Below are 13310 nucleotides of genomic sequence, written 5' to 3' on the forward strand. Positions count from 1 at the left end.
GCCAAGATTGGCCCACACCTCTCAGGATGCCCTGTTCTCTCAGCAGAGCTCCGTCAGGTCCTCTGTCCCTCTGCCTGCTGGCCTGGGCACAGTAGCAATAGCCCTCCATCTGCTCTCAGCCCCAGGCAGCAGGAGGCTTGATCCTGCTGGCTCCTGACCTGTAGGTAGGTGGATCCCAGCAGAAATGGCTTCAGGTGTGGCTGCCCATTTGTGCTCAGATCCAACTGTTGATCCATCAGAGAGCATCTCCACAGGAGTGATACCTTAGTGGCCAGATGGAAATGAAAACACTTCACATAGTTCAGCCCTTTATTGCCTTCATGGAGTGGGGGAAGAGGGGGAAAGGTGGGTGAAAGAGAAGTGCCTCCACTGAGTTGGGGTAGAAAGGAGCAGGGGTGGGGAACCAGGAGCTGAGGATGCAGACACTTCCATGGGCCCCCGCCCCACACTTCGGGCCTTCCTTTCACACCACTCTCTCAGTCAAGCCTTGGGCGGGTCCTGGGTGAAGGGCCGGAAGGTGAAGAAGATGGGCTGGTTGGGCATCAGGATGAGGTTGAATGTTGTGCCCACGTCATTGAGATGCTGGATTTCAACTCTGAAATTCTCCAGAATCTGAGAAAGAGGGGTGATGGGCTTAGTGGACAGGTGGGGAGGGTCCATCTCCCCTGGGCCAGATTCATTCAACTGTAGGCAGTGCCTGTTGAGTGTGATTTGGGGAGCTTCAAGGGGTCCACACCAGCTCCTACTTAACCTGAGAACATACCACTTGTGCTGCCCCCTTGATTTAGACTTTCAGTTTAGTTTCTAAAAAACCTTATCCCACCCCACTCCCATCCCATCACCAACATGGGGGGACAGATGGCCAGGGGCACCAATGGGTGACAAGCATATTAGCCCAAAAGAGGAGGCAGCAGGGAATTGTGGGGGAGGGCTCTGAACAGAGATGGGAGTAGGAGGGTTGGTGCTTTCATTAAGGCCAAAGCCAGCCCAGGGTGCCCAGAGGTCCCCAGGCTAGACTCACATGGATAAGGAACAGGGTCATCTCAAGCTCGGCGATCCGACGACCCACACACTGCCGAATACCCCAGCCAAAGCCCAGGTTCCGGAAGTGGATGAGGTCCTTGTTTTTACCCAGCCATCGGGTGGGGTCAAATTTGCCCGGATTGAGGAAGAAGGTGGGGTCTTGACCCATGGCATAGACGGCCACCTGCACCAATGTCTGGGGACAAGGTGAACAGATGCCTAAGTAGTCCTCACCTCCTCACAGCTGGGAGCATAACCCAGCTTCCCCTCTCCCGCTCCCCAGCCCAGCTGCCCAGCTGTCCAGAAGACATGGCCCACTGGGTGACCTTGAACAAGACCCCACTTCTCCCTGAGCTTCACCCATCAAAGGAGCATGACTGAAGCCAGTAGGCCAGGGATGGCCCAAGGGATTGTCCTGCCCTTTTCTCAGCACCAGAAGGCCCCCTGACACCCAGGTGATCCATGGTGTTGCCCTCCTAACTCTGGGCTCCAGCAACATTCCAGGGATCACCCACTATGCCTACCACCTCTGCCCTTAACACTTTGCTGCTGCCAAGGACCCACCAGCCAGCTCCAGCAACACAGGCAGAAGCCCCCATCTGTAGGCAATTGCAGTCAGCCCCCAACCTCCTGTCTGACTGGCAGGTCCTGCAGCCCTGCTGTACCTACCTTGGCAGGAATCATGTAATCTTGAAGAACCAAGTCGTTTGGGAGGTATCTCTGCAGAGTCACAGAGATGGGGTGGAGTCTGCAGAGGAAGGCATTCAGAAGCTAATGCCCCTAGGCCAGGACAAAGCCCAGACCCAGCATGCATCTCAGGCCCAGTGGCAGCACCCCTGGGGAATCAGGAGGCAAGACCAGGACTCTATTTCCTCCTCCCCATTCCCAGCTGTCTCCCCAGACTTCTCACTTCCTGCTACCGATCTCCACCGGTCCCCGGGCACCATGCTAACCCCACCCGGGATTGGGGTGGAGGCAGGCATGGGTGGGTGTGGGCTTGCCTCAGTGTCTCCTTGATGCTAGCTTTTAGAAGCGGGACCAACTGCAGCATCCTGCTCATGTCTTCCCCGGCCTGGCACCGGGCAGCCAGAACCTCCTCCCGCAGCATCTCCTGCACTCTCAGGCTGCGTGCCATCTCGTACAAGTGCCACTGCAGTGTCATGGACGTCTGGGAGGGAGTGTCGGGGTGCAGAAGACCAGGAGGGCCTGTCACTCATGAGGCACCTAGACCCGTGCTAAATTTTCATTTCCAAGAACATCTTCCCACCCTTGTCCCAGTATCCAGAGACCATCATCTACAAAAGCAAAATCCAATTCAAAAGGCAAATGTTCCAGAGGCTTTCTCCAGCCCAGGCAGGAAGGAATGTTTGGGGTAACACTTGTCCCTACCTTCATCCCTCATGTCACCAGAGCCTACCACCTCCCCAGCCAGTAGAGGGCACCCACACAACCAATGCCTTCTTCCAAAGGACTCCGGAGCCCTTCCAGGCCAAAGACCCCCTGTAACAGTTCTCCCTTGACTAACTGCCATTCCTTTTGAAACGCCTGTTAAACAAGCAGCTGTCTCCCCAGTAGAACTTCCACAGACTTTAGCATTTACCTATAGTAGTGACGTGGGAAAGAAGGTTCAGATCATGAAGCCAGAACCACCACCCTGGTTCCTATCCGTGTTGCAATTAGCATACGGTGTATACTGAGATGAACCTGCTAATCTCATTATTAGTCAGAGTCATGACCGTTAGTTGGTCCCTGGAGGTATGAGTGGCCCTCATCAAGCCCCACAGGCCCACATACCTTTGTGTGGGACCCCAGGCTAGTGCAGCCCTCCCTCCTAAGGTTAGGGCATGGGTTGTTGCACATATCTTACCAAGAATCATATTTTTGTCCAAAAAGTCGGAATATTCTCCTTCCTCCCAGCAGAAGCAATCATGAAAGCATGCCATCCAGTCACTTCCCAGTTGGAAATCCTTGTCTGATTCCCCAGATCAAGCCCAGATCCCCAGATCAAATACAGGGCCCCCAACACCTGCCTGCTGCTCCCAGCCTCGCCACCACCTCTCTCCAACATGCACCTAATACTCCAGCTCCACTGAGCTACACGCAGCTCCTAAGCCCAGAAATCTTCCTCCAGCTGTTTCCTCTTCCTAGAATTCCCTTCCCAGCCATGGAAGCCAACCTGTACTCCTTTACGGCTCAAATCAAATCTGTGTATTTGTCTCACTATTTCCAAAACTGGACAGGGTGGCTACTCAGGAAATACTTGCTTATTAAGATAGTCAACTAAGTTAACTGCTCTGTGCTCCAGTTTCCTCATCTGAAAAGGGGGATAATAGTGATATACCTCATAATTTAGTTTGTGAGCACTAAATGAATTAATACATATGACAAGCTTAGGCCCTGTCTGCCATATACTGCATGCTCAATAAACATTACCTAACAATAATAGCTGCTTTGGTGCAGGTACGCACTTTTTAGAGATCCTTTCTACATAACTGACTAGAACTAGATTTAAAACAGTGGTTCTCAACCTTCCTAATGCCGAGACGCTTTAATACAGTTCCTCATGTTGTGGTGACCCCCAATTTCATTGTTACAAATTGAACATAATTAAAGCATAGTGATTATATAGGTGTTTTTCCGATGGTCTTAGGCGACCCCTGTAAAAGGGTCGTTTGACCCCAAAAGGGGTCATGACCCACAGGTTGAGAACCGCTGATTTAAAATAAACTCAGCCCTGGCCAATTTGACCCAGTGGATAGAGTGTCAGCCTGTGGACTGAAGGGCCCCAGGTTTGATTCCAGTCAAGGGCACATGCCCAGGTTGTGGGCTCGATCCCCAGTAGGAGGCCTGCAGGAAGCAGCCCATCAATGATTCTCTCTCATCATTGATGTTTCTATTTCTCCCTCTCCCTTCCTCTCTGAAATCAATAAATATATATATATATTTTTAAAATAAAATAAACTCAAAGGCTCCATCTGCAACCTGTCACAGGGACTGAAAGTCTTCCTAAGATGCCTAGAAAATAGTTATTCACCCAGGGGACTTGACACATATTTCTTCCCGAAATCTTATTTTTTCCCTCCCTCCTCCTGGCAACAGCCTTCAAGATACAAGTTGAATTTTAGCTCCTCTAAGGGGCCTTCTCCCCATCCTGCAGGGCCTCTTCTCAGCATTGTCAGTACCTGATCCAGGCCTACTCATCCAGCTTTATGACTATGGTATGGTGGTTATCCTTGTCATGGGCTGAATTGTGTTCCCCCACATTCATTTGTTGAAGTCCTAACCCCCAATACCTCACAATGTGACTGTATTTGGAGGCAAGGTGTTTAAAGAGGTAATAAGGTAAAATGAGATCACTGGGGTGGACCCTAATCTAATAGGACTGGTGTCCTTATAAGAAGAGGAGATCAAGACACTGACACACACAGAGGGATGACTGTGTGAAGACATAAGGGAGAAGAGGGGCCTCAGAAGAAACCAACCCTGCTGACACCTTGATCTTGGACTTCTAGTTCTAGAACTGTGAGAAAAGTACATGTCTGTGGTTTAAGCCATCCTGTGTGTGGTACTTTGTGTGGCAGCCCTAACAAACTAATATGTGAGGGAGAATGGAAGACAACAAAAGGGTCCTAGAAGGCAGAGCCCAGGGCTAATTCCACTGGCTCCCAGCTTTTCTGAGGTCCTGCCTGCCTTTCTGAATCCAGTGAGCTGTGTCCCCAACCTGTGACTGAAGAGCTAACCACCTATGCCTAGTTACCCCTTCTCATAGGTTAAAAAAATGTTGGATCAGCCTCAAGGGATGACTTGACCTCAGCCTCCTAAGAGGTGATTATTTAGGAAATAGAGTCAAGAGGAGATCCACCCCACATGGGCAGGGGTTTGAATGATGCAAACTGGTGGAGGAGGGACACAGGGACACAGGAAGGGACAGAATGCCCTACGATCACCTCACCGTGTCCACGCCCCCTGCCAACATCTCTGTAATGTTGGCCTTGACGTCCTCGAAGAGCAGCTTGTTATTTCTCAGGAGGCTGTAGAGGACACCCGGGTAATTATTGAAGTCTCTTTTCTGTCTCAAGTCCAAGTAAAAGTTCTGGGTGTATTTTTCAGCTGTGGGTGGGCAGGAGGGGAAAAAAGAGTGAGGCTCTCTACAGGCAGGAGCGAAGGGATGGACCCTTGGTGAGAGGGATGGGCTAAGGGCTTGGAGATTCTGGAGTGCTGCACTTTCTGGCTGCATTTTACTCAGCACATACTATCTGCTAAGCCCTTCCTATCTGTTTCTTTGTTTAATTCTTAACCATAGTCCTATGGAGTGATATTATCACCATTTTACAGGTAAGGAAACAGAAGCCCACAGAGGGTAGTGACTTGCCCAGTGTTAGATGGGTGTCAGGAACAGAGGAGGGATTTGACTCCAGGTCTCCCATCATCACCATACTCCAATCAGCCTTCTCCACCTACTTTATTAATCTCTCTCACCCAAGTCCCAGTCTGTCTCCAAGGGTAGCCGGGTCTAAAACACTGGCCTTAACCCATGTTGGGGATCATGGGCTCTTTAGAAGAACATGATGGACATCTTAGGTCTTTTTCCTCCATAAAAGTCTGATCATTCCCAACAGCTGGCCTTCAACTCACCAATCCCAGGGCTTATAGGACCTCCCTGATACCCATCCCTGCCCACATGGCAAGTCAGTGCCCATTGACGTAACTGGGGCAAAGAAGCAGGCCGAGACTTGGGGCTTCCAGCTATGTGTGTGTGTGTGTGTGTGTGTCCATGCGAGCCTGGGTTCCCCACCCCCTAAGGTAGACAAGGCTCTCCTGGCTCCCAGACTGAGTTGCGCAGGGTATAGCCAGAGGAATTCTCACCTTTACTGAAAATCACGTCCCATGCAGCCACATGGTCACGCCATGTCTTGGTCCTGAACAGGCGAAACAGGCCTGGAGGAAGCATGAGCATGGGGACACTGGTTTGAAACATCTGGTAAACAGCATCAATGAACCGCTGAGCCTCGGGGTCCACAATCTCCTCCAACATCCCCAAACGTTCCCCAAATATGACGTTGGTGATGGCTGCAGGGATAGGCACAAGCTGAGGAACCCCCGCTCCCAGGAACCCCCACCAACCCGCTCCTGCCAACGCATAGGATCTCCTGACCTGACCTCAGTCTCCTTCAGTAAAGAAACAGAAACCTAAGGCTTATGGGGCTGAAATTTCAGGGCTGAGGAAAACAACCCTTCTGACAACCATCAGGGGAGCAAGCAGAAGACCCTGAAAAGAGATCACTTGGGTGGGAAGCAGTCTCCAGCAGAGCTGGGGGTGGGCCCATGCTGGGATGAAACAGTTCCACCCCCGCTTCCACCAGCACCCCAAGCAGCCTCTCCGCTTTTCTCTAGGAAGAGAGACTCCTTAGCTGTAATTGGCGAAATACCTCCTGAAACAGGCCAGATGGAAGACTAGAAGACATAAAGCCCTAGTAATTGGCCATCCAGGACCCACTCTGGCTAGACTTAAGAAGTCACAACAACCCCAAGTTTTTCCCACCTGTGGGGTCAGGAATTTGAATGCTGATTTTATACCAAAGTCTGGGCATCCCAGATCTCCTGCAGTGATCACGTGACCCCCATCATGCCACAGTGCCTTTGTATGCGCTGTTCCCTCTGCCCAGGCTGCCCAACCTCTTTACCCCATCTGAATAACTGCTACACCTTCTTGAATAACCAATTCAGATTAACCACCCAGTCCTCCCTTCCCCTCCCAGACCTCAAAGGTCTATGACCCAAGAGAGAGAGATTTGCAGAATGCAGGGCTGAGCTATACTCTGTCTTTTAGGGGATAGTGACAATGGGGACCTACATTTTGAAGACCCTTGCCCCCATAGTATGAATGCTAGGTAAGAGTGTTCAGCACCCCCTGGGTAACTAATGGCAGGGAATGTTTTCAGTAGCCCATCCCACAAACCAATCCCACCACTTCTTCAGGGTCTATGCTGGCTGGGTCTCAAGGTGGGACGCTGGGTTCTCCCACCCCCTTACACTCAAAAGCAAAACGAAACAGGTCATCACTGATGTCCCCTGAGAACTTTCCAGAGCCCTGCTGCTTGATACGCCTGTGCAGGATGCTGATGAAGTCCTGGGACACCGTGTCCAGCAGGGGGATGAAGTTTTTCATGGCATCTGGAGTCATCACCTCCTGGTTCAGGGCCAGTCGGTCTTTCTTCCAGGCTCCTGACTTCCTGTGGAAACACAGGCCCTTTGGGCCCTCATGGCCACAAACCCCAGGCTTGGCGCACACAGGAGGCCAAGCCACAGCTCAGAGTCCAGCACTCATGTCCGCCAGCCTTCACTCCTCCCAACACCCTCAGCTCCCTGTTTCTGTTGGGCCTTAAGGAAGAGACAGGAAGAGAGTAAATGAAGGAAAACAAAACCTGACCCCCCCGCCCCACTGCTGCTGCTGCTGCTGCTGCTGCTGCTGCTGCTGCGAGCCAGGAACTGGGCATCTTGGAGCCTTTATGTCTCTTTCAGTGCCCTAGTCTTTGCCTCAGCTACAGGTATGCCTTTCCCATCACTTCCCCTTCCCCCTGGCTGTTGCTCACTCACCTCCTGCCATTTAAGGGCCCTTGTATGTCATCCTCTCTGATCCCCGCACAGACATAATTGATCAACCTCTCCGCTGCACCCTAGCATGTCCCTTTATTCACGTTGGTGGGGACTGTCACATGCCCAGAATAGGGTTAGTGATAAGCTTTAGCTTATGGCCCACTCTTGAAAATAGATCCACCCAAAGCCCTCTTTCTAGATTGGAGACTTTGTTTGTTTATAAGAACGGTTTATAAACTCACCACCCAATCAGAAAACAAGGAACATCACAGTAATTGATATGTGTCCACCTGGTCCTCCCCAACCAAGGGGACCACTAACCTGACTCCCTTGCTTTTGTGTATAGTTTTACCTGATCTACATATAATTCTAAAACATGCTTTCTTGTCATGCCTTGGGGGATTTGCTTTTTTAACAAAATTTTATCTGTCTCAGCATCATCTGTACTGTTGGGGGGTCACTGAGTTTGTTCATATGAGTGGCATATGCCACCACTCACTAATGTATACTCCTGTTGGGCATTCAGGTGGTTTCCTGGGTTTTGTGCTTATGAATGACATTGCTGCCAGCATCCTGCTACCTTCCCCTCAGGGATGTTCTTCAGAGCATATCCCAGAGAGCAGGGCTGCTGCATCACAGGGTTGTGTGTATTCAATTGCAGGTCACGGCCAATCATCTTCTAAGTGCTGGCACCAGTTTTCATCCCACCAGCAATCTGGGAGAGTTCTAGTGCTCCATATCCTCACCAACGTTTGATATGGTCACATTTTAAATCTGTGATGAGGAATTTGGTGGAAAATGGTGCCCACTACACTAAATACACCGGTTTGTCCTGTTTCGCTGCCCTCTTAGACTGTGAGGGACTCACGGTGGCAGAGCCCTGCCTTACATGTCACTGAACGCCCAGAGACTGGCACAAAGTCTGGCACATAGTAGGTTCTCAATAAGATGGGACTTAATGAATGAACTAATAAATGAGAACTTTGCAAGGTCTTTAATTACTCATTCAGATCTTCAGCCTGACCATTTCCCTGATGGCTGGCACAGCAGTTCAGTATCACTACCATCTGCTTTATGGAGGCAGGAAGATGACAGGGATGTGCCTAGAGTTCCCAGCCAGACAGCGCAGAGCAAGCATGGCCTCTGCCCCTCTCCCCAGCTTCTGTCTCCAGACTCACTTGAACAGGACCCCGATGGGTCTCTGGTAATGCTGGTGATAGGCAACCCAGGGCGGGATGCAATACCGTTCTGGGGTGGAACCCTCAAACTTAAAGAGAAGGGCCACATCTTCAGGGTCAATGATGAACACGGACTCCATGTTGCCAAGCTTCTCCCTGGAGGGAAGGAGAAGGGCTATGGCGTAAGGATTCGAGGAGAGCCTGGAAGACCCTGTGCAATCAGGCAGGAGCTTGGCTCATCTGCAACCACATCATAGCTGAGAGTGCAGAGCAGAGGGCCCTGGAAGTGGATCCCATTTCCACAGGGTTCTCTGTCTCTCATCCCCCTCTGAGTCTCAGTTTCCTCTTTTATAAAATGGAGATGAATACAGTACCTTTCTAACAGGGCTGCGAAAGAGTAAGATGAAGTCTATGACTATGGCTCCTGTTAGGCATTCTCTAAGTGACAGTTTTATGCTCCTCATATTATCCATTGGCTGCTGTCATGCCACAGCATGTCCTCCAGGACCAGTCTCGCCCCCATCCACCTTCCATGGACCATCAAGTCCTCATTTCAAGTTCCTTCCATGCTTATTCTTCCTGAGTGTTCAGGCCCTCATCACTCTCTCACCGCTGCATAGCTCAGAAACACGGAACCCTCATGTCACCACTGGCGTGACCCTGTACTGGAATGACTCCGTGTAGGGCTAGTCAGTCATAGGCTTGGCAACGCACTTTGTCTCTATTAAAACAACACTGGCCCTGGCCAGTTAGCTCAGTTGGTTAGAGCATCATCCTAACACGCAAGGTTACAGGTTTGATTCCCATCAGGGCACATACAAGAATCAACCAATGAGTGCATAAATAAGTGGAACAACAAATTGATGTTTCTCTCTCTCTCTCTCTCTCTCTCTCTCTCCAATCAATATAAATAAAATTTTTAAAAAAACACAGAACACAAACATCCCTAGCTGGTTTGGCTCAGTGAATAGAGCGTCAGCCTGCAAACCGAAGGGTCCTGGGTTCGATTCCTGCCAAGGGCACGTACCTTGGTTGCAGACTCCTCCCCGGCCTGGGCCCTGTCAGGGCGAGTGCAGGAGGCACCAATCGATGTGTTTCTCACATCGATATTTCTCTCTGTCTTTCCCTCTCTCTTCCACTCTCTCTAAAACCAATAGGAAAATATCCTCAGGTGAGGATTTAAAAAATAAAATAAAAATAAACACTAACACAGGTACAGATTGTTGACATAAGAAATGTCTAAACCCGTGGGAAATTTTAGAAGATTTGAGGACAACTGCAGGGAAGCACGATCTGTAATGCTCTATGTCCACCTGTGTTACCACCTGATTGGTTCCCTCATTGTTCTTGCCCAGCAACAGATCTGAACTTTCTCTGTTGCTGCAGGCTCTCCCTAGTTTCCCATGCCTCCTGCTTTGAGTCCAGAAACATTGTGTTATTCCTGCTTGGTTGGTTCCTGTGACTAGGCTGCTCAAACTGCATGTCTGCCCCCGCCTATGTCCCACCTGCCTTTGTGTCCCACTGAATCCCTGCCCTGCCTGCCTGCTTTTAAAGTGAACTTCTCTCAAAACCGCAGAAAATTACACTTGTCACTTGCTTCTGTCTTTTGTGTGTGTGGTATGAGTGTGTCTGCCTTTTGGGGGGGGGGGGGCGGGGCAGGGAGCAGGGTATCTGCCTTTTGCATAATAAAGTTAATTCAAGATATATTTAAGGCAAAATATTAGAAATACATACTAGTACAGGTACAAGCTGAGTTCTCTCTCCCTCCCTTCCCACCTCCTCTCTGCCCCTCTTCCTCCCTCCCCCTCTTCCTCCCTGCAGTGATGAAAATAGTGGGAGGAGGACAGGGTGGGGAGGAGAGGGGAGAGGGAGAGAATTGAGCTTTAACCGCTGACCTATAAACCCTGGACCTGCCTTCCCAAGTCTCCCAGAAAATCCCCTCAGTGTTTTTCCAACTACCATTTGTCTTCACACCACTAGCTCCATAGCCCCACCCTGGCTCAGCAAAGTCCTTGAACTGCTAGTATTATTATCAATTCTGCTTCTGGGAATCTAGCCCAAGGCAATGACCTCACAGGGGACAGTGATGCCTAATGGATGAGGTTCATCTGTGTAATAGCAAAAATCCCAGAGTCCACTTTGAAGAACTGGCTAAAAAAGTGTGGCTTATTCATACTATGGGCTACAATGCTGTCTTTCTAAACTATATGGAAAAGAGAAAAGAGGAGCGAAGTTTTTGATATATTTCTGTGGGACAACACCAAACAGCGTATATAACGTTTACATTTCTAATGGTACATACATAGTATCAAAATTGAGATTGTATCTGATTTCAATTTTTCATTTGTGCTTGTTTATATTTTCCAAATTGTTCTATAAATATAAACTAGAACAGCCTTTGTATTAAGAAAAAACCTATGGGGGGGGGGGCGGATAGAAGAGGGGAAAGGGGTAATAAATGGTGATGGAAGGAGACTTGACTTGGGGTGGTGAACACACAATACAATTGTACCCCTGAAACCTATATAATTTATTAAGCAATGTCACCCCAATAAATTCAATTTAAAAAATAACAAAAAGGAAAAATCTACCAAAGTAGTATTTTAAATTCCTCACATTTATTCAGAAGTTCACTGTGCCAGGCTGTATGTGTGAATAGCAAGGTGGCACTGCCCTGGAATCAGGCAGCGGCAGCTCCAGCACTGGCTTTGCCCTGGTGAGCTCTGTGACTTTGGCAAGACTCTTCTCCCTGGGCCTCAGTTTTCCCAACAGTGAAATGGGGATTATAACACCAATTTAAAGGAAATGCTTCAAGGCTCAGGTAAAAGTGACTCAGAAAACAGAAAGGGGTTTGGTAAAAAGTTCTACTGGGGCACAGGAAGCAGGGGATAGCGAGGGATCACTCTGAAGGGAGGTTGGGGGAGAGGCACTGACGGGCCTAGGAGAGAGAGCGACAGGCTCAGGAACAACTTTCTCCCAAACCTGACACTCAGCCTAGGGCCTCCCGGCCTCCAACCTGCTGTGAGAAAGGCACTGTAGACTTCAAAATGGATTGTGGGAGAGGGAGGAAGTGGCCCAGTTGAGTGGGCAGCTGGACCCCTACACAAACAAGCTTGCCCTCCCACCCCCACCCAGCCAGCCAGCAGCATGCCCTAGGATGCTCTTCCCCTATCACTCAAAGTAAAAGGCATTGTCCCTCCTGATGTTCCCTCCCTTCCCAACAGTCACCTCCACCACCTCCCATCCTCCTCAACTATGCTCTCAGAAAAGAACCCAGGCTTGGCCTAAAGATGACCCACCTTAGAAACTGCTAAACCAGAACAAGCAAGGCCTGCCCTCAGCGGCAGCCCTCAGATACCTGCTCCCCCTCACCCCCACCCCCTGGGAGTGGCAGTGCTGAGGCCAAAAGACCAAAGTCCCTTCCTCCAGGTAGGAAGCAAGACAGATGCTTGGGGAAGGGGGGCTTAGCCAGGCCAAGTGGAAGGGACAAAATCAGCTGCTCCAGAGATGCACAGGGCTGAGGGGTGAGCCCAGCACCCCAACAGGACAGGGATCCAGCTGGGTGACTAAAAACCCTAACCTCTCTGAGCTTTAGTCCCTTCTGACAATGGGTATGGAAAACGTACCTTCTACAGGGTCCTGGGGATAATGGATATAGAGGGCAGTTAACCAGTTAACCGGGGCTTGTTCTCTTACCATCCCCCCACCCACCCCACAAAGTTTCAAAGGTTGAGTCTGGGAATTGAACCCACTGTCTGGGAGCCTTATCCATTCTCCTGCCACCATCGCCAGGCATGGGAGAAACAAAGTCAGAAGGTAGACGGGAGCCTGCAATGGGCAAGCAATTTGGGGAGGGGGAGCACAGCAAGGCTGCCCAGGCCCCTCTCCCTGCCTGTCCCACCAGCCCCTCCCTCTACCAGGCTTACCTGTAGATGGGGCCATACTTCTGGAAGTTCTGGACTTGGTGATAGTGTAAATTCTGTGAGCCCTTCTCCCTCCAGAAATGGTATAGGTTTAGCCAGCCATTGTCACCAGGGGAGGGGATCTCACTGAAAGGGCGAGGCATGCGAGTGGACATCCGGGCTCCCTCTCCAGTGGGCATCCTGGGATTCCCTGGTCCCTCCTGTGGGGCACTCAGAAGGGGCTGGCAGCCTTTGACCAGGACTGAGCGCAGAGGAAGCCCCCTCACCAGCATGCTGTCCCCAGACTGCCACTGCTCCTGCTCCTACTGCAGCAAGGCCTGACAAGGAACTCTGGCCCCGGGGCCCAGCTTATATCCGCCAGCTCAAGGTTAAGGGAGAAGCTGACAAAGCAGTGGCCTGCCTTCTTCCTCCTCTGGTTGGCTCCTGCCCGCACACGGCCCCTCCCAGAGTGGGGTACCAAGGCTCAGTCTGGAATTTCTGCAGCCAAAGAGGCTCCCCGAAGCACAAGAAGACCCTCTGTCTCTGTCCTCAGTGCCAGCCACAGCGGGCCCTGGAAAAGGTGCAGGTTTGTGCTTTTCCTCTGCCAGGG

At 50.6% G+C, this 13310-nt stretch overlaps 1 protein-coding gene across 2 annotated transcripts; it reads right to left on the reverse strand.

The window, feature by feature from the left end:
* Positions 1 to 140: 140 nt before the first annotated feature.
* LOC118675837 (cholesterol side-chain cleavage enzyme, mitochondrial) lies at positions 141 to 13046 on the reverse strand. 2 transcript variants are annotated; one of them, XM_036348620.1, is made up of 9 exons: positions 12725 to 13046; positions 8799 to 8954; positions 7057 to 7256; positions 5890 to 5961; positions 4976 to 5133; positions 2025 to 2191; positions 1693 to 1771; positions 1022 to 1219; positions 141 to 612 (listed from the first exon to the last, which is right to left on the reverse strand). In XM_036348620.1, the coding sequence occupies exons 1-9, from the start codon at positions 12991 to 12993 to the stop codon at positions 481 to 483; spliced, it is 1431 nt and encodes a 476-aa protein (XP_036204513.1). In that variant the 5' UTR covers positions 12994 to 13046; the 3' UTR covers positions 141 to 480. The 2 variants fall into 2 exon arrangements, with proteins under 2 accessions (XP_036204513.1, XP_036204504.1); XM_036348611.1 differs by having other exon boundaries at positions 144 to 612; positions 5890 to 6093.
* Between the last annotated feature and the right edge of the window lie 264 nt (positions 13047 to 13310).

Source organism: Myotis myotis, unplaced genomic scaffold, assembly GCF_014108235.1.
Source record: "Myotis myotis isolate mMyoMyo1 unplaced genomic scaffold, mMyoMyo1.p scaffold_m19_p_1, whole genome shotgun sequence".
Taxonomy (NCBI): domain Eukaryota; kingdom Metazoa; phylum Chordata; class Mammalia; order Chiroptera; family Vespertilionidae; genus Myotis; species Myotis myotis.

Coding starts and splice junctions, on each gene's coding strand:
- LOC118675837 (XM_036348611.1), bottom strand. CDS start 12,993: ATGCTGGTGAGGGGGCTTCCTCTGCGCTCAGTCCTGGTCAAAGGCTGC. Junction 1,772..2,024: donor AGCATCAAGGAGACACTGAG/GCAAGCCCACAC, acceptor CTTCCTCTGCAG/ACTCCACCCCATCTCTGTGA. Junction 613..1,021: donor TGACCCTGTTCCTTATCCAT/GTGAGTCTAGCC, acceptor CCTCTTTCTCAG/ATTCTGGAGAATTTCAGAGT.